This window comes from Amblyomma americanum, chromosome 4 (genome assembly GCF_052857255.1).
Source record: "Amblyomma americanum isolate KBUSLIRL-KWMA chromosome 4, ASM5285725v1, whole genome shotgun sequence".
NCBI lineage: Eukaryota > Metazoa > Arthropoda > Arachnida > Ixodida > Ixodidae > Amblyomma > Amblyomma americanum.
The window spans coordinates 12,257,432-12,278,613 of NC_135500.1; the positions used below are offsets into that span (position 1 = coordinate 12,257,432).

The 21,182-nt window shown below is 45.9% G+C and overlaps 1 protein-coding gene across 6 annotated transcripts in view; it reads left to right on the forward strand.

Annotated features, from left to right (window-relative positions):
* The window catches only part of LOC144127797 (uncharacterized), a 468,909-nt gene that overhangs the window by 420,125 nt on the left and 27,602 nt on the right, over positions 1-21,182 (forward strand). For 3 of the 6 annotated variants that reach the window (XM_077660710.1, XM_077660713.1, XM_077660715.1), the window contains 2 exons: positions 3,350-3,525; positions 5,312-5,474. In XM_077660710.1, coding sequence (XP_077516836.1) covers positions 3,350-3,525; positions 5,312-5,474 — 339 coding nt within the window. The remainder of the gene's footprint in view (positions 1-3,349; positions 3,526-5,311; positions 5,475-21,182) is intronic. The other 3 variants (XM_077660712.1, XM_077660714.1, XM_077660711.1) reach the window with 2 other exon arrangements.

A 21,182-nucleotide genomic window follows, 5' to 3' on the forward strand; every position in this document is an offset into this window, starting at 1 on the left:
ACCTCTGGAGGCAAGGCCATTGATGTCGGGACGATCAGAGGCGGGCAACCTCATGAGGTTTCAACCTCATGAGGTCGACCTCAACCTCAAAAGGCCTCAACCTCACGTCGTGAGGTGAGGTTGAGGGAAGGTCGGAGACAGCTCGAAATTTTGTGAGTGAGGTCAGCAAATCAGACCTCAAGCTCACGCTTGAGTTTGAGGTTGAGTGAGGTTGTCATTCAGTGAGGTCGAAATTTTGAGGTCGAAACTTATTACGGTTTCTGCGTATTGCAATAATGTGTCTGAACGGCGAGGAGCGCTTCTGGACGCACACTGTAGGAAATGTAAGAAAAACGGTAAAGCTGAAAATGATAGCGATTCAGATGAGTTTCTGTGTCAGCCTGCTTTACCAGGAATGCTCTGTTATTGCCAAAAACCGTTGCCAACTCACTCGAAAGATAATAGAGGCTGAAATGATAGACCGGTTGGGTGGGTCCTGCGTGGCCAAGCCATCTACTGCTGTTATTAGTAAGCAGCTGTTATATTTGCACCAACATATGAATGGGTCACCTACGGCGCATGTGTGATAATGGCCTGGTTTTTCAGCAATGAATACTGGTTCGAGTTTCGAAATAAACTGTTGCAAGTCAGCGCTCGTGTGTTTCATGTGTCTACATTGTGTCCTCATCTTTATTTGTGCTGTACATTTCCATCATGGATCACCAACATGCCATACTGCCACCCTAGTGTACAATCGCACACTTAAATAAAATCAATAATGGCATTACGAAACGGAAAAGTATCAATAATTTCAGCAACAGCAAGAGGACTGTGATTCCAGCTGACACAAATTCTAGGTATGAATGAACCGTGAAAACATCTTGTGCTCGAAGCAGGGGTCCAGACTTTGTGGCGGTGATCAATGCGTGCTGAAATATACGATGGTCTTTAATAACTTGTTTTTAAAATAAGGATTATGATAACTGTTGTGAAAAGAACGTAATGAAGCTATTGACCTGCGGTGGGAAAGAAGCGAGAGGGAAAGGTTAGCTTTCCTGGCAGCTACACTACTGGTACGATGACAGACGGAAAGTGTGAAATGAAAACCGCGGTTTTGAACTGATGATTTGCCCGGCAGATGATTCTCAAATTCGTTCTAGGGCGTGCGTGTGGGAAACCACCTCAAGAGTGGCGTATACCTACAGATTCAGAATCGGTGCTGCTAATTTCAGGACGTTTTCTACGCCACATCGCCTTCCAGTCTCTGGCACTGGAAATCACTGAGCTGCTTTCATCTGCTCAAGAAAAAGGTCATCGAATAGTATTTTCAGTGGATCCCTGGACACCGCAAACTCGATGGAAATGAGAGCACCGATGAAAGAGCGCTTTCAGCAATGGGCTCCGTACAGTTGTACAGTTGTGCCTTTCTCAAATCTGGACACCACTTGTCTTGAGTCGTTATGAAGAATGATACGGCAAGGCACTGGGCCCAGACAGGCGCTCGGCTCGGCACATTCGCCTTAAAAAGGCCACATCCGACAATGGAATTTTGCGTACTCATGCATTCTTGGTGCATAGACTCCGTTTAGGCGTCGTTTTCACGCGTAAGCACTTACCAGCGGACTGTTCCACTTGTGGCATAACCGAGACTATGGAGCATGTACTAGTGGTGGGTCCAGCATATGCGCGCGAAATACTGAACGTTGGCCGCTTCCTTGAAGCGCTCAGACTCTCAGAGGACAGCAGCTAGGCCAGGCATGCGGATGTTCTCGCGTTTTTTGAGCGAGACTGGTGGTTGTAATGCCATGAAAATGTGCGTGTAGATATAGTCATCTCTCATCTCACCCGTCATGACTCTCTCTCTTCTCCCCTGAGGTCCCCAGCGCAGAGTAGCAGGCAAGATATATTGCTCTTTCCGGCGGGACCTCTTTGCCCTTCTAATGAATTAACTTATCTCTCTTGATATTTTAGGGGGATAGATTTAGTTGGAATGGGGAGATTAGGAGAAAAGTTTGTCTAATCTACAGTGAACCCACTGTTCCCTATTGAGCCAGCAATAATATTTTGGGTGTCATTTGTGGGCTCCCCGGCGCTGTTCCAGGTTTGCATTTGAAGGACCGGTGTGGGTTTCCGTTCGCTATTTGCCGCTCAGTTGGTGTGGCCTCAAGACATGGCGTCGGCTACTTGGTTGTCGTCTTTGAGGTCGGCGTGAGTCTCTTGAGGATGTTTAACCTCCATTTGTGAAGTTGCGGCAGGGCATTTGGGAGTCCGAGGTGATTTTCAAGGTTTCGTTCCATCTGTTACGTTATTCAGGCATTGTTGGACGATCTGTGTAGGTGGCGAGCTTCCGGTCGACCAGCATAGCCACTATAGCTGGGCTGTTGGAGCAGCTAGCGACGTAGGCGTGGTCGCCAATACTTCTTCGCTGCATTGTTTTAGCTTGGACTGCCCTTTTATAGGTTGGGGTGCATGGATAGGAGCTGGTGGGGGCACTCATTGATAGTGGGAGTGCCTTTTCAGCTGCTCTTTTGTAGGTGGATGTGAGGTGTGTGGGGCACCTGTACCGCGGGCTCTTATGGAAAACGCTGTTTGTCAAGTGCAGGTTCGATACAGGACTGCGTCTAGCAGCAGAAGCGCGATGCGAATTGGACAGAAGTTTCCAGATTACGTGAATCGTGCCTTCCCAACACCTGAATCGTTGCAGTTGAATGGCGTCCTTTTCCTCCTGGGTGACGGGGCTGGTGTTGTATGCATGGGGCACAGAACAGAGGGCAGAACCTGAGCTCAGACTTCACCAAATAAGTAGATGTCAATTGGGGGGCTCATTTAGAAGCTCTGGGCAAGCGCATTTTTCAACAGTCAACATTTTACAAAAGCAAGATTTCATTATAACCATCAATGTAGCAGCTGATCTCTCTTGGCAGGCTTGCATTTTCTTGCTATTTATGTTTTTATTTTTTTGGCAGTCTTTATCCCTCGATGTCAGTGATGTCAAACTTTCAAGAAAATTCTGCTGTGCATCGGAAGGATGTACCATTACCTTCACTATTTCTGTTACAGTACCTTAAAATGTTCCATTTAAAACAAGTGGAATAAAATACTGCAAACGAGTGGGAAAAAGTGATTGCCCAACTTCTGAAATATTTGTGCTTTGTTTAGATGTGTAGTGTTGTTTATTTTTTGTTTCGCCAAAAAAAAGTGGTGTTCACCTTTGTTCTGCTTTTCATCAGTCCCCCACCGCTATGCAGTGCCCTGCTGCGCCCTTAGGGTACTCTGATATACATAAATAAATAAATTGGTGTCCAAGAATCGTGGACTTGCTCTGTGATTTGAACGAAACGGTGATTTGCCTGTAACATGAACTGTCGAGGTTGTGCAGGCTCGCAGCATGTTTGACCAAAGTGGGAACAACCAGGACGGGGCAGAGAAGAGAGCAGTTGTGAGAGCAGCCCAGGCCCCGCATCACCTTTCCGTGCTGACGCAGCTGAGCGACTCAATAGCTGACCTGCTGCACCCGGAGACCAGCACACTGTCGTCGAGCACGAGGTGCGAAAACGGTGATGGGGACCACTCCATGCAACGAAGGAGGGCGCGAAATGTTTGCGAAGTGCATTTCTGGCATTTCATTCGTTGAGTTTTTTGTGGCTTTATTTGCCGCAGATGTGCGCACAATTCTTTCCCTGGCATTCATCCTTTTCTCTGTACACAACCACGAATAAAAGTACAATTGGTAGCTAGGCGAATCTAACAGCAACTACAGCTTCATGGACAGAACACCAAGTGCGTGTTGCTGCTAGAGTTACCGGAGTTCCTGGGCTCGAACCCGACCGCGGCGGCTGCGTTTTTATGGAGGCAAAACGCTAAGGCGCCCGTGTGCTGTGCGATGTCAGTGCACATTAAAGATCCCCAGGTAGTCGAAATTATTCCGGAGCCCTCCACTACGGCACCTCTTCTTTCACTCCCTCCTTTATCCCTTCCCTTATGGCGCGGTTCAGGTGTCCAACGATATTTGAGACAGATACAGCGCCATTTCGTTTCCCCAAAAACCAATTATTATTATTAGCCGCCATTCCTCTGTGCTTGAATACAAGTTTCGGCAGAAAGAGGCCAAAGCACCTTCGCGTGACTGACCGACGCAACGTTTAAATGCTGCTGATTGCCTAAGTCACACGTGAAAAAGAGACCGAACAGTCTCGCTATGCCAGTAACACCAGTTTCTGGGTTCATTCTTAATAAACAGCCGCCGCGGTGGCTCAGTGTGGTGCTCGGCTCCTGACCCGAAAGACGCGGGTTCACTCCCGGCCGCGACGGTCGCATTTCGGTGGACGCGTAATACTAAAGGCCTGTGTGCTGTGGGATGTCAGTGCACTTTAAAGAGCCTTACGTGTTCGAAAGTATTCGAAGCATACCACTATGGCATCCCTTTTAGCCTGAGTCGCTTTGGGAGGTTAAACCCCGTGAAACCAAAAGTAATCGTTCTTAATATATGTATATTTGTGCAGCGCTAAATACCAACTCACAGGTAGACAACGCATACTGTTACTGTCCATTTGTTCGTGTTTTCTTTTTTTAGCTTATTAATTTAGCTTTATTAAGCCTTTATTAAGTTTAGCTAGAGTCGCTGTCATCCATATATGCTAGAGCTGCTTTTTGAACTATTACCCAGTGCTTCCGAGAACCGCTGCAGGGGTTAGGTGTTGCTATTTTCACGCTGCCTTTCCTTTTTCTGCGAATACTTCCTTAGACTGGGAGAACACTGCAGTTTGGCCTCGTGTACTATTGGGAGCATCAAATTTGACTCTCCTCCGTTCCCTCGCAGGTGAAGCACGCTACCTTTAGCACCAGAAGCAAAAGGCACAGCTCAGCTGTCGCAGCTTTCTGACTAAACGTCTGGCGAATTTTTTGAAATGCATTCTTGGCCTCCAAGTTGCCCTTTCCACGACCCTGATTAGGCTTGTTAGGCTGCTTGGATGGCTTTTTAATTAGGGCTTGGAATAAGACGTCGTTGCCAGGGAACATTTCTCAAACATGTGAAAATGCTGAGATGTTTTATTATTGCTAGGTTGAGCCGGCGCCTAGTGCTAAGAAGGCTGTGCATTCTTCGCAGGCTTTTTTGCCAATCCAAGACGCTTCCTCATCGCTCTGTGGTGATTGAAAAACGAGGGCCAAAATATGCTTTCAAGAGGTTGCTTTTTCCTTCCGCTGCTTCGCTTCCCATGTGACTTACCCAGTTATTTGTTTTACATTTTTTGAGAGCCTTGCACACGGCATCTGCTGGCTTTCAGCGCTTTGTTTTCTAGTTTGTGCTCACCCGATTTTGCCCCAATCGCAGCAGCTCGAAGCAGCCGAGGAGCATGAGCAGCTTGTCAGTCCCACCTTCCCTGGGGGCCACCAGGCGCCGACTGCAGCAGCTTGCCCTGCAGACAGAATATCTCCAGGAGAGGCTTCAAGCCCCTAGCCTTGCAGAGGCGGGGTCTCCTCGGCTGGCCGACCAAGTGAGTCATTTAAAAGACGTTGAGCTACCCCGCACGCCAGTGTGGCTCGGTCCGGAAGCGCACGGTTTTGTAGCGATAGCTACATTACGATAGCATTTCGAGCCTTCAGCGTGGTGCCACCGCCACGCTCTCACGTGGTTGGTCATGTGGTGCGGAGCAGGTGCCGGTGGCGCGGCGCCATGGCTGATCACGTGGTTGGTCACGTGACCAAGTTCCACTTGGCCAGCTGTAGCTATCGCGTCACTCCAGGTTTAACCAGAGCTAAACCACCGGCAATTTTTCGTATCACGCTCATTCCATATTACTTTCTACAGCGTGTTAATAAGGCTCGTGCAGAAGGGCACGCAAGACTTGGCGTGAGCTCACTGCACGCAGGACGTGCAGGTCATCGCCAAAGACATGATTAGCGCGAAAAAGCCAGCACAACACGTGCTGGACAGGACCAACGTCAATTTCAAACGAAACTTATTTTGTTCAAAAATACGGTTTTTCACCACACAAGAAATACACACTAGCAGATATAAAGCGGAATGACTCAAGGATAGGATACACCTGCCAAAAACAACGAAAGCAGAGATTAAAACGTGGGCGTTCACCCGTTCAGAAAGCTAATCTTTTCGTCTGAAAGTGACAGGGGCGGCTTGCTGACGCAGGTAAGACTCCTTTGCTTGATAATGTGCGTCTCTATTATTTCTCTTTCTGATCTTTTTTGACTTTCCCATGATTTTTGGAAATCGGAGAACATTTGCAATTTTCACAAACAGTGGCTGCCATAGCCATTTCTTACCAGCATCTTGTACTGCCTCGCTGTATCGTTACAACACTGGTTTGTCTGACCGCAGGTTGGAGGTAATGCGTAGGCAAGATGAGTTTTGCAGTCAGTAACAGAGGCCTTATTCCTGCACTGCCTGGCAAGTCTTGCTTTGTGTAAGGTTACACGTGTTGGCCACCTTCTTAAGACCGCGGATATACGGAATCACGACAGTCAATTGCTTTTCTTTCTTCACCCGACTCTGATCAGCCTTCAACATTGGCTCGAGTTTCTTGAAAAGAGTGTAGCAACCAGCGCTGAGACAGGGACGAAAAACTGGGACGACACACTTAAGGCGCATTAACTGGATTCGTTTCTTGTAACACATTATGCCACGCTGGTGTTAAGCGGCCATTGGTGTTAATGCTCAACAGCGGCGTAGTCCTGGACGCGCGCTTCCACACCACTTCTTTCTTTTTCTAGCGGTCGTCTGCACGAGTGTGCCATATTATTTATCTGCAGCCAAGCGATAAACACGAAGAAAAACTCATGTCATGCACATCTCGTGAGAACATGCGCCGTTCGTGCACTGGACAGCAGAAACGCTAGCTCATCAGACACTGAGGGGCTACTGATGCAGGATTCGACACGCTTCCTGATTTCCAAGGCTTCAAGTATTTCTCTGCGAGAAAAATTACCGATTCGAATATCAATTTTTTTTCTAGCCCTTTAGAAAATATTGGTAAAATGGCAGCAAAGCACTTTCCTTGGAATGCCTTTTGCTGAATCCCAACTGACAATGAGTTAACAGACTATTTTCTTGAGAAAAAAATTACCCATTCGAATATCAATTTTTTTTTCGAGCCTTTTAGAAAATATTGGTAAAATGGCAGCAAAGCACTTTCCTTGGAATGCCTTTTGCTGAATCCCAACTGACAATGAGTTCACAGACTATATTCTTGAGAAAAAAATTACCCATTCAAATATCAATTTTTTTTCCAGCCCTTTAGAAAATATTGGTAAAATGGCAGCAAAGCACTTTCCTTGGAATGCCTTTTGCTGAATCCCAACCGACAATGAGTTAACAGACTATTTTTTTGACAAACAAATTACCCATTCGAATATCAATTTTTTTTCCAGCCCTTTAGAAAATATTGGTAAAATGGCAGCAAAGCACTTTCCGTGGAACGCCTTTTCCTGAATCCAAACGCGTTCATTTAACAGACTATGTTTTAAGAAATATATCCATTTGAATATTAATTGTTTTTTCTAGCCCTTTACAAAGTATTGGTAAAATGGCAGCAAAGCACTTTCCGTGGAATGCCTTTTCCTGAATCCAAACTGGCAATGAGTTAACCGACTATGTTTTTGAGCAAAAATAATCGTTCGCATATTAATTGTTTTAGCCTTTAGAAAATATTGCTGAAATGGCAGCCAAGAACTTTCTGTGGAACGCCTTTTCTTGGATACAAACTGACATTCTGTTAACTATGTTTTCGAGAAAAGTTATCCATTCGAATATTGTTTTTTCTTACCTTTTAGAAAATATTGGTAAAATGGCAGCAAAGCACTTTCTGTGGAACGCCTATTCCTGAATCCAAACTGACATTTAGTTAACAGACTGTTTTTTAAAAAAATATCCATTCAAATATGATTGTTTTTTCTAACCCTTTAGAAAATATTGGTAAAATGGCAGCAAAGCACTTTCTGTGGAACGCCTTTTCCTGAGTCCAAACGGACATTTAGTTAACAGACTATGTTTTTGAGAAAAAATATCCATTCGTATATTCCACAAAGTGGCGAGAGTCCTTAACGTAGGTCATTGTTTTTCTCACTAGTGGGCGAAGGACTTCGTGCAGATCACGGGACAGTTTGTACAGTGGTGAACGCCTGTAGTCTACGATTGGTCGCAGTGGTACACGTGGCTTATGCACTTTTGGAACTCCGTAGATCACGGGAGCCGAGCCGTTGTGGCAAATAAGCTTGTTGTGCAAGTGTTTCTTCTCAGGAGGTACGTACTTAAAAACTTCAGTCAACAGCTTCTACAGTTCCGATTCAATTTTGTTCGTTGGATCGCGGTTGAGTTTCATGTAGGTGTCTCCCTCCTAAAGAAGTGCGGACACATTCGCGATGTAATCGGAACGGTCCAAAACGATGGTGGCATTGCCTTTGTCGGCGGGTAAGATTGCGATTTCGCTCTTAACAGGACACGTGCTCTTTCTTAACAGGACAAGTGGAAATCTTCCGGAGATCTACATTCGGACATTACGCAATTTTAACCGTACTTAATAAGCCACCGTCCTTGCATGCGGCGCTCTATGTGATCACGGGACCCGTACGGGCCCCGAAACGTCGTGTTTCCTTTTTTCGTCGAAACTTTCGGCGAGTGTATGTTTATTTCTACAATGTTTGCCCTCGCCAGACGGTATTCCGTCAAACTCTGGACTATATTACCAGACTATGTTTTCGAAAAAAATTGTCCATTCGAATATTATTTTTTTTCTAGCCCTCTAGAAAACATTGGTAAAATGGCAGCAAAGCACTTTCTGTGGAACGCTTTTTCTTGAATCCATACTGACATTCAGTTAACTATAGTTTTGAGAAAATTTATCGATTCGAATGTTAATTGTTTTTTCAGCCCTTTAGAAAATATTGGTGAAATGACAGCAAAGCACTTTCTTTGGAACGCCTTTTTCTGAATCGAAACTGACATTCAGTTAACGTACTAAACTTTCGAGAAAAATTATTCATTCGAATATTAATTTTTTCCAGCCCTTTAGGAAATATTGGTAAAATATGGCAGCAAAGCACTTTCTGCGGCATGCCTTTTCCTGAATCCAAACTGACATTCAGTTTACAGGCTATGTTCTTGAGAAAAAAATGTTCGTTCGACTATTAATTGTTTTTTCTAGCCCTCTAGATAATATTGGTAAAATGGCAACAAAGCACTTCCACTCCACACAAAGGACTGCCTGGGGAACGCCTTTTCCTGAATCTAAACTGTCATTCAGTTAACAGACTATGTTTTCGAGAACAAATATCCATTCGAATATTAATTGTTTTTGCTAGCCCTTTAGAAAATATTGGTAAAATGGCAGTAAAGCACTTTCCGTGGAACGCCTTTTCCTGAATCCAAACTGACATTCAGTTACCAAGCTATGTTGTTGAGAAAAAAATATCCATTCGAATATTGTTTTTGCTACCCCTTTAGAAAATATTGTTAAAACTGCAGCAAAGCTCTTTCCGTGGAATGCCTTTTCCTGAATCCAAACTGACTTTCAGTTAACAGACTACGTTTTTGAGAAAAAAATATCTATTCGAATATTAATTGTTTTTCTAATCCTTTAGAAAATATTGGTAAAATTGCTTCTGCGGAATGCCTTTTCCTGAATCCAAACTGACATCCAGTTCACCGACTGTGTTTTTGAGAAAAATGATCGTTCGAATATTAATTGGTTTTCTAGCCCTTCAGAAAATATTGATAAAATGGCAGCAAAGCACTTTCTGTGGAACCCCTTTTCCTGAATCCAGAATGACATTTAGTTAACTATGTTTTTGAGAAAATTTATTCATTTCAATAATAATCGTTTTTTGCAGCCTTTTAGAAAATATTGGTAATGTGGCAGCAAAGGACTTTCTGTGGAACCCCTTTTCCTGAATCCAGAATGACATTAGTTAACTATGTTTTTGAGAAAATTTATTCATTTCAATAATAATCGTTTTTTGCAGCCTTTTAGAAAATATTGGTAATGTGGGAGCAAAGGACTTTCTGTGGAACGCCTTTCCTGAATCCAAACTGGCATTCAGTTAACAGACTATGTTTTTGAGAAAAAATATCCATTTGTATAGTAATTGTTTTTTCCAGCCCTTTAGAAAATATTGTTAAAATGGCAGCAATGCACTTTCTGTGGAACGCATTTTCCTGAATCCAGACTGACATTCAGTTAACAGACTATGTTTTGAGAAAATATCCATTTGAATATTAATTGTTTTTGCTGTGGCAGCAACATCTGTGGCAGCAAAATTCTTGTAGTTGCGAGTGAAAACAAAGCGCTGTGTCCCCTCTGTGTCGTTGTTTGTGAGCGCCTGGATTTATCATCATGAACGTATACCAACTAGCTCACTTTTCTGCCCTGCTGCAGCAACTAGAAGGCAGCAAATCTCGCATTGATACTTGTAGTGCCATCTACAATAGCACTGTAGAAACAACCATGTGCCAAAGATGACGTCGCGGTCTAATATGGTAAATAGATATGGACCTATGTGAGTATTACGTCAGTTGACGAAATGGCATCATAGTTTCTGTTTCTCAAACTCAAGGTGGCTGCCATTAAAATTGATTGTGCCCTCCCATCCCTTTCCAAAATGTGACCCTTATCACGTGAACGCTCGCAGTTAACGGGCCAGCAGGGCGCCCGGTTTACCCCATGCGGTGGCGTTAACACACACACACACACACACACACGCACGCACGCACGCACGCACGCACGCGCACACACACACACACACACACACACCGTTTGAGCAGGCGCTGAGGTCGCCATTGGTGACAAAATTGTGGGCCACCCGTATGGCGCAGAGGGTTCGGAGTGGTGGCAAACAAACGAATCGGTGGGATTCGGAACACAAAGTTGTTTGTCGAGTTGAAGCCTGGTATGGGTGAGGGATTCGTACTGGCGACTTTTGCTAATGCGGCGAGTTGGGCGTGTTGGTACATGGTTTTCTGGAAAAGCAGCGCTGAACAGACGAGGACAGAGACGAGGCGACAAGGACGGGCGCTGATCCGTAATGGGGGCGACCTTCGGAGGGCCGTGGCGGGTGAACCAGTAGTCGCCGATGGATGCGGGTGGTACCAAACGAATCGTCGTTTGGTACCACCCGCTTATCCCGTTGGTATATATATATATATATATATATATATATATATATATATATATATATATATATATATATATATATATATATATATATATATATATATATATATATATATATATACCAACGGGAAGAGATATGGCTCTATTCGTTTTTGCGCTGATTTGACCCTTGATTTGATGTAGCCCCACATGAAAAAATCACAAGGAGACAATTCTGGCTAGCGTGGTGGCCACGGCATACTGGGGGACCCTCACCCCATCTACCGACCTGGGAATTCATCTAGCCACTTGCGCAGTTTGGCTGCGTAGTGGGCGGGGGCACCATCTTGCTGGAATGTGCACATCTCTTGGTGCATATGGCAATCCACCAGCTCGGGTAGGAATTATTCGTTCATAAGGCGCAGAAACGACTCAGCAGCGACTGTTTCTTCGCAGAAAAACGGGCCGATCACGCCACACCACACAGCGACGCGTAGGGTGTTCACTGGCCTTGAGTAAACAAATCTGAAATAACGGAACGGCATAACACCATCTGCCGGGCGAGTTGGTTGCGATCGATATGTATCAGCAGTGGCTCAAGCGTATCAACAGCGACTCAATCTCAAGCGACTTTCAGTCAGTGATCTTTCTTGCAAAAAACACCGAATAAGTTGTCAGATTCCTGCATGAGAACAGAACAAAAGCGTTCAATGGCTTCTCCATTGATATAAATGACCTGTTTTATTCCATTCCTCAGGATGCCCTCATAGAATATATTCGTGACACCATCGATAGACACGGTGTGGTGGCCTTCCAAAATGAGTGTGGTGTATCTGCGGACGGCTTCATTGAGTTGCTGTGCGCTTACCTAAAATATACTGTTACTGAGTGGAACGGTTAGACATTCACCGAAAAGCAAGGCATATTTATAGGCATATTTAAAGGACAAGCTCGAGCCTTCAAGCGTTCTCAATATTTTCCGGTACGTTGCTGACTTCTTGGTTCTCTTAGATTACGACACTGAAACATTTAAAACAGAAGCAACTGAAGTCCTCCACGTTTTTTTCGAATACTATATCACCTCTTGAAGTTACCCATGAATTCCCAGAACAAAACTCAATGCAGTTTCTAGAGTTCAAGGCGTTTTTCGGAGAGAACCACGTGTGCTGGTTCTTTGAACAAAGAGCCAGCAAACCCATCCTACCCTACGATTCAGCCCACTCAAAACATGTAAAAAGGAACATCGTGAAGTCAACTTTTAAGAAAGAACTCACAAAATCCTTTGAACACAAGCTGCAAGACCATTTTTCGAATCAAGTGTTGAGGCTGACGCAATCAGGGTACCCGCAATCTCTCCTGTCGTCTGTAGCAAAAAAGTACTTGTAGGTATGAAGCATGAAAGTGAAGCCCAGAATTTTCGTGTTACGTGGTTCATGCAAAGGAGGAGCAGACAAGTTTCCAGGGGCGAAAGCGGCGTTCAAGCCACATGTTCGTCAGTGCGTGGCTGGTCGAGATAAGCCCGGGCGCCACTTGCGGCGCACGCCTTTTATTCGTTTTGCGTGCCTGTGCAATAAGGACTGCGGTGATAAGCCGGACACCACATCCCTCCCCTTTTATTCGTGAAAGACATAAGAGCGCAAACTGGCAACACGAATGTCTTTCACGAATATGCACCGACAAGCCCAGTTGCAAGTACTCCACTTTTATATTGGCTAATTTAACAAGCTAAACTCCAGCTTGATATCTGTCTGGTGGTCGACGGTCTCTAGTCGGGTAGCGACTTGCACCCGCCGTCTGGATCTCGTGCAAAGCTGCAGCACCACTGGTGGTAGGAGTGGAGGATGTCATTGGGTCGACGCTTGGTGGAAGCGCCAGAAACTCGTGTCTCTCCTGATCAGATGCCTCGTGGTCCGGATCCGTGGTCCGCGCGAGCAGCTGGTCCTTGTGGCGACGCCAGGTGAAACTGCCTTTGGGTGTGGTTGCACGAATGGTAAAAGACAAAGGGCCGGACTGCCCCACAACAACACCAGGGGCCCAGTTTGGACTGCCTCGATAATTGCGAGCCATCACTTGGTCACCGACTGCTATGTCATGATCACGATGTGGGCGAGCCACGGATTGCTTGAAGTGATTATATGCAACCCTTCCTCCCACCGCTGGCTTGTCAACATCGAGTCGATTTCGCAGCCATCGCCATAGTAACAAGTTTGCTGGTGACTCACTTGTCACATGGGGCGAGTTGCGGTAGGTAAGCAAAAACTTGTGAAGCCTCAGATGTAATGTGTCCTCTCAGCTAGATTTACGAGGAGCCCTTTTAAGTCTCTGAATAAAACGCTCTGCAAGCCCGTTTGAGCTGGGATGATACGGTGCTGTAAGCACGTGACGACAGCCCAATTGTTTTACAAAAAGCTTGAACTCTTCGGAATTGAACTGCGGGCCGTTATCAGTGACAATGGTTTCTGGGAAACCAAACCGCGCAAACAGCTCTAAATCTGTCAACTGTAGCATCCGACGTAGTCGGGCGCATAACAAACACTTCCGGCCACTCGGAGTGGGCGTCCACGACTACAAGAAACATTACGTGCAAAAAGGGGCCAGCAAAATCTGTGCGCGCTGCCACGGTGCTGTCGGCCAAGGCCAAAGATGCAGGGGCGCTTTGCACAGCTCGCAGCGTTGTTCTTGACAACTTACGCAGGCCTTGACACGATGCTCGAGGTCCGCCTCGACGGACGGCCACCACACGTAGCTGCTCGCCAGTTGCTTGCTGCGCACGATGCCTGGGTGCCCTTTGTGGAGTTCGTCTAGCAGCAAGTTGCGCAACTTCGCCGGCACGATCACTCGTGAGCCCGTTGCGTGTGTAAAACAAAAAACGCTTAAAATCGTTTTCAGTCACAGATGCCGGCCTCCCCACATTTATGAAATACATCACTTTACAAAGCAAGGGGTCCTGAGCTGTTGTTCGAGCAATGTCATGGCTTGAAACTGGCATTGATTGCAACCGCAATGAATAAAAAGTTTCCTCTTTTTCTTGCCTTTCACCATTGATAGCGGCAGGCGCGAACAGAAATCGACTTCAGCATTCTCGCTTGATTTTCTGAAGATAAGCGAATACCGGTAAGCTGACAATGTGACAGCACAGCGCTGCCAACGCGCTGCTGCGATAGTCGGAATGCCGGTTGTTGGGCCCAAGATTGTTTGAAGTGGTTTATGGTCGGCGACTAATGTGAACGAACGACCGTAAACGTAGAAATGAAATTTCCTAACACCAAATATTATAGCTAGGGCCTCTTTCTCAAGTTGGCTGTATTTCTTTTCGGCATCGGTCAAGGTACGTGATGCGAAAGCGATTGGCTTTGTGCTGCCGTCCAAAATATGAGGAAGAACCGCGCCTAAACCATAGTGCGATGTGTCGCATTATAGCTGCAACGGTTTGCACGGGTTGTAGCGCGCCAATGTCGGCGGAGAGGCTAGCAAGCTCTTTATCTTGGTGAACGCTGCCTGGCAACACTCATCCCAGCACCACAGGACGTTTTTACGTAGCAACCTGAAAAATTGCTGCGCCACCGTTGCTAGGTTAGGAAGGAACTTGCCGTAGAAATTGACTCCCAGCAACGACTGCAGCTGCTGGCTGTCTTTAGGGGCTGGAGCCTTGAGGAGTGCGTTAACCTTCTCCGTCGTTGCCGAGATGCCTTGTGCGCTGATTCTGTGTCCGAGGTAGCGAAGGTCCTGTTCGAAAAACAAACACTTGTCTTTCTTGACACGAACGCCTCTTTCAAGAAGTAGTTTTAACACAGCTTCCAGATTGATGAAATGTTCTTCGTCATTTTTACCAGTCACCAGAATGTCGTCTAAGTAGCAGCAAACCCCGTGTAAGCCCTTCAGCATGATGTCAATTATTCTTTGGAGAATCCCAGGTGCGGACGAAATTACAAATGCGAGTCGATTAACAGCAAACGATCCTTTCTGCGTATTCAACGTGAGGTATTGTTTTGATGACTCCGGCATGACCACTTGCTGATAGGCCCGGTTGAGATCAATCTTCGAGAAATGCTTACCTCCCGACAAGGCTGTGAACAGGTCGTCCACCTTCGGTAATGGGTAGCGGTCGACACCAAGACACGGGTTAACGGTCGTGTTGTGGTCGCCGCAAATCCATATGCTACCATCCTGCTTGATTATGGGCCCGCAGGCGTAACCGGTGATATAATTCCCAGCTGTTCGATTTTAGCCAATTCAGCGTCGAAACCTTTTGCAACGCGAATGGAACATTCCTGGCTGTTAGGAATCTCGGCTTCATATCAGGTTTAAGAAAAAGTTCGGCGCGCTGTTCTGTTATCGTGCCTAACTCGTCTTTGAAAAGGGGTTGGTACTTCGCCAGCAATGTGCTGTCTCTTTCTTACGCTGATATGAATAGGACTGTCTGACCTTATAATGTTGTTCAGGTTCCAGATTTTCGCCCACTCCAGCCAGACGGCGTGGAGCCACTCCCGGCTACGTAGAGGTGGCCGCTTGTGGTCTAGGACGTAGAGTGGAATAATTGCAGAATGGTCGCCATGCTGCACCTTGACCGAAGAGAGCCCCAGGGGTCGTATCAGTGCTCCTGTATAGGTACGAATTTAAACTGTAGTAGGCCCCAGTACAACAGAAGGAAAGAGCTGACGGGAGTGCGTCTTTGACATGCGGAAACAGCCGCTCCCGCGTCTAGCTCCATGTTCACCAAGACACCGTCGATGGCCATCTGTACGGTGACAGGGTCGCGCTGAACTGCCGACATGCCGTTTAGACTGAGGGTCGAAGCTTTCCGCGACACAACCGTCAGCATCTTCACATTCTTTTTCATGTGATTTTTCTTAGAAGAAGTCTTACCACTGCTTCGGCAGGCTCTCTGGATATGCCCCTTTTTGTTGCAACTGAAGCAGGTAGTGTCCAAGTGAGGGCATGCTTCACTCGTGTGTTTTCGCGAACCACAGGGAAAGCAGCTTTTGCATGTTTTCTGCGTCTCAGCTTGCACCTTGTGCACGTCGCCGACTGCGGCGTCGGTGCCGCGTGTCTCAGCAGCACTCTTCTTAGCCGTTTCCATTGCAAAAGCCCGCGCCACTGCTTTCTGGAACGTAAGCTTGCTATCTTCCGTGAAAAGCACTCGCTGAAGGTCTTATCATAGCAGGCCGCACACGAAGGGGTCCCGAAGGGACTCGTCAAGGACGCTTCCAAACTCGCACGTCTGCGACAGTTTACGAAGCTCGGCAACATAACTAGATAAGGGCTCGCCTTCTCGTTGACACCTCCGGTGAAACTTGGCCCGTTCTTCAATGACGGACTGCTTCGGGGACAGGTAGTCGCTCAAAACTTTCTTGAGGTCTTCGAAACTCTTCGTAGAAGGCAGTTCTGGAGCAGTAGGTCTTCGGACCGATAATGTTCAAGAAGGCGTGTAACTTGTCGCCGTCGGGTACTCGATTAACAATCAGGAACGTCGTAAGCCGCTCTTCGTACGAAGCCCAATCGCTGGCGGACTCGTCGAAAGGTTCCAGCTGGCCCAGTCGCCCAGCGAAGTGCGTCACTGCTGCCTCGGCCCCAGTCGTGACGACAGTCACAGGCTCTGCACACTGCAAAAAGACAGTCTTCTTCACCGAGTGAATTCCGGAAACACTGGCCTTCCAATCTGAAGAACGATGTCTTCAAATCCAATCCTCGTCGCCAGTTGTTGTGTTACGTGGTTCATGGGAAGGAGCAGACAAGTTTCCGGGGGCGAAACGACGTTTATTGCCACATGTTCGTCTGTGCGTGGCTGGTCGAGATAAGCTTGCGCTCCGGTTGCGGCGCATGCCTTTTATTCGTTTTGCGCGCCTGCGCACTAAGGACTACGGCGATAGGCCGGGCACCACACGGATGATACGCGACAGCAGAACGAATGGGCTGCCGTTCTGCCGTACCTGCACCAAATGTCGCATAATCTGAAAAAAATTTGTAAAAAAGCAGGTGTAGACGTAGTCTTTTCAGCCCTACTGCGCCTATCAAGTCTGTGCAACACAGTTAATAAAAAGAACAAGAACAGTAGCTGTATAACCCAGCACCGAGACCCTATTGTGCCTTGTGTGGAGGGCGTTGTATATTCCATTCCTTTAACTTGCGGTAAGGCTTACATTTTAATTGGTTTGATCATAGAAGTTTGATCATAAATGGTTTGATCATGGATAGGGTTAATTGGAGAGACTTGGGAGAGGCCTTTGCCCTGCAGTGGGTGTAGTAAGGCTGATGATGATGATGATGATGAAGGCTTACATAGGACAAACAGGAAGATTTTTAAATGAAAGGTGAATGGAGCACAAGAACGATTTAACTGGGACACCATTGAAGAACCTGCCCGCCCATTGCCGGGTACGTGACAGCAAAAAGAAATGCGTTCCTCAATTTAAGAAAGCAACCGTCTTGAAAAAACATAAAAACCAACTAACGCGCAAAATCGTTGAAGCAGCCTACATCTCAGGGCTTAAGGAAGGTTGCGTAAGCACCCCATCTATCTCATTATCCCAAAAGGATAATCTCATTATCCCCTATTATCATTATAATTATCCATCTATCTCATTTTCTCACCTTAATTTCTGGTTTTATCTGACTTTTCCTGGTTTTTAGAGGTACACTTCACATGTTGCATTTTCGTTCTAGCCGTGTTAATTGTTGGCGCACATCCTTCGTTTCGCTAATCTTTTTACCGACTTCTCGCCTTCTTATGTTTTTTTAGTAAAATTCGCACTCTCAACTCTGTTTTTTTTTCCATTTTTCCACTTTTTTCCCACTCACTCACACTCAACCCTGTTTTTCCATTCTTTTTTTCCACATGTCATGCGTGCTTCATTTTATGGAATTCATTGTATAGTGTGATTCTTGTTATCTTTTGATGGCTTGGATATCATGTGGGTCCCAGTTCGTTGGATGGATGGATGGATAGATAAGGCTGAACCCTTTAAATCGGGCGGTGGCTCAAGCCACCTAGCCGTAAACTTATGAAATTTTACTCTTGTCTTGATTTTATCCAGCAATCAGATAACTTTCGCTTGGTTACTTCTACCGCTTAAAATCTACTTTCCCTTCACTGTTCTTAAACCCCAATGCCTTGGATAAGTCAGCCCCACTGCTTTCCGCCGTAGGGTGAAGCCCTTTACAGAAAAGCATCAAGTGTTCAGCCCTTTCCTCCTCCTCTCCGCACGCAATGCACAACGTGTCTATCTCGTGGTACCTGACTCTACATGTCTTAGTCCGCAAAACTCCCGTCCTGGCCTCTAACAACAAAGAGCTTCCCCTACAATTATCATAGATATTTTCTTTGGCAATTTCCTTCTTAAAAATCCTCTATGTTCCCAGTGCTAATTTCGTCAGCATCCCTGTTTTCCACAGAGCTCTCTCTATTTCTTTAACCTTTTTCTTAACCGATAATTGCTCATTTGCCCCCCTGTTGCTGTTCAGATATTTGCTTGTAAATTTTATAGTTCGCTTCTCCATTTCATGTCAACATTCCTTATGTACAGGTATCTGAAAACTTTCCTAGCCCACTGCTTTTCCCCATTTTTCTCCGTCGCTCCTCAAATGCTATCTTACTGCTAGTTTCTCTGCTCTCGAACGACGCCCATCCCATATCACCCTGTACTGCCTGATTTGGTGTATTGCCACGTGCTCCCAAAGCTAGCCTCCCTACGCCGCGTTGTTTGATTTCTAACCTTGCTTGAACATCTGGTCTTATGCACAGGACCGCATTACCGAAAGTCAGGCTAGGAACCATCACCCCTTTCCAGATCCCTCTTACCACTTCATACCTATTGTAATTCCACAGTGCCCTATTTTTCGTGACAGCTGCATTCCTACTAGCTTTTTTCATTACATATTTTTCATGCTCTGTCAGATACTCAGCACTGTTATTTATCCACGCCCTAAGATACTTGTATTGATTCAGTACTGCTAGCGTGAACTCCTGTATTCTATGCTCGTCGCCCTCATCATTAAATATCATGATTGCAGATTTTTCTTTAATAAACTTGAAACCTAACCTATCTCCCTCTGTACCACATATGTCTACCAACTTCTGCAAATCTTCCTTCTTGTCAGCCATTAGCACTATATCATCCGCGTATATTAGTCCCGGTAATGACTGTTTAATCCATCCCCCTTGCTTGAAAAATGAAAGGTTGAAGCCTAGTCCGCTGCTCTCTAGCTTGGTCTCCAACCCTTGCAGATACAACATGAACAACAAAGGAGACAGAGGACATCCTTGCCTAAGCCCCCTGTATCTCTGCAGGCCCTGATACATTTTTTTCCTTTTCATAAGCACTCTGTTACCATTATATATATCGTATAAAAGGTTAATTACTCCACCTTTCACATCCAATGTGTCCCGTATGTCCCACAAATACTTTTGAATAACGTTGTCGTATGCTCCCCTAATATCCAGAAATGCTAGCCATAGTATTGTAGAAGAACTTCTTGCTGGGCGAGTTGGTGCATAGCTTTCTTGCATAGCTTTTTTGCGCTCTTTCTGTCGTCCTACTCTTTCCTGTGTTCGTCTCGCAGTGTGCGCAACGCCATACCAAAAATGCTAGCCATAGGGGCCTGTGTTTCTTTTCAGCAATCTCTATACACTGCGTCAATGAAAACGGATTGTCCTCCAGCCTCCTTTGTTTCCGGAACCCATTTTGTGGCTCCCCTAGCACCCCGTCATTCTCCACCCAAGCCTGCAATCTGTCATTTATAATCTGCATCACCATCCTGTAAACCACAGATGTCACAGTTATGGGAATGTAGTTACTTACGTCAGCTTTGTCCCCCTTTCTCTTATATATTATGTTCATTCTACTTAATCGCCATTCATCGGGGACTTTCCCATCCACTATCATTTTATTCACTACCTGTATTAATGTTTGCTTGGATTTTGGTCCTAGCTTCTTTATTAACATAATCGGAATACCATCTTGTCCTGTTGATGTGCCACTAGGAACCTTCTTCTCTGCCCTTTCCCACTCTCCTTGCTGAAGTGAAGCAATTGCAGTAACGGGTCTAGCCTCCTTCGATAAATTATGTGCAACATTTCTTTCTTTAAACTTTTCTGTCACCCTTGTTCCTATGTGTTTCATTGCTTCATCCCCTTCGAGTCGAACATTCAGATACATTAAAATAAACCTTTGTTCTAGCCTAGTCTTATTACTCAATGCATTTAGATGTTTCCAGAATTTTTGAGCTGCTTTTCTATCCTTTTTATTTACTTTTGACATCCATTGGGCACCCTTTCTTCTAATTTTCTAATTAATCAAATAGAATGCTTCTCTTCTACACTTTATGAAGGTATCCCATTTTCTGTCTGCTTCAAGTTCTGGACCCCCCCTTTTGTGTGGATATCTGTGTTCCCTGGACGCTTCCTGACGTTTCTCTATCGCCCTCTTGACCTCCCCATCCCGCCAACTCTTGGGTTTGCGTTTTTTCCTTTTTGGCTTTACTTGCACCTTTACTCGCGTGCTTTACTCGCGACTTTACTGGATCGATGGATGGATGGATGGATGGATGGATGGATGGATGGATGGATGGATGGATGGACGGACGGACGGACGGACGGACGGACGGACGGACGGACGGACGGATGGATGGATGGATGGATGGATGGATGGATGGATGGATGGACGGGTGGGTGGATGGGTGGGTAGGTGGATGGATGGATGGATGGATGGATGGTTGGATGGATGGATGGATGGATGGATGGATGGATGGATGGGTGTATGGATGGGTGGGTGGGTGGGTGGTGGGTGGATGGATGGATGGATGGATGGATGGATGGATGGATGGATGGATGGATGGATGGATGGATGGATGGATGGATGGATGGATGGATGGATTGGTGGATGGATGGATGGAGGGATGGATACGGCTGAACCCTTTAAATTGGGCGGTGGCTCGAACCACCTAGCCATGACGTATGAAATTTTACTCTTGTCTTGATTTTAGCCACCAATCAGATAACCTTCGCTTGGTTACTTCTACCGCTTAAAATCTACTTTCCCTTCACTGTTCTTAAACCCCAATGCCTTGGATAAATCAGCCGCGCTGCTTTCCTCTGTAGGGTGA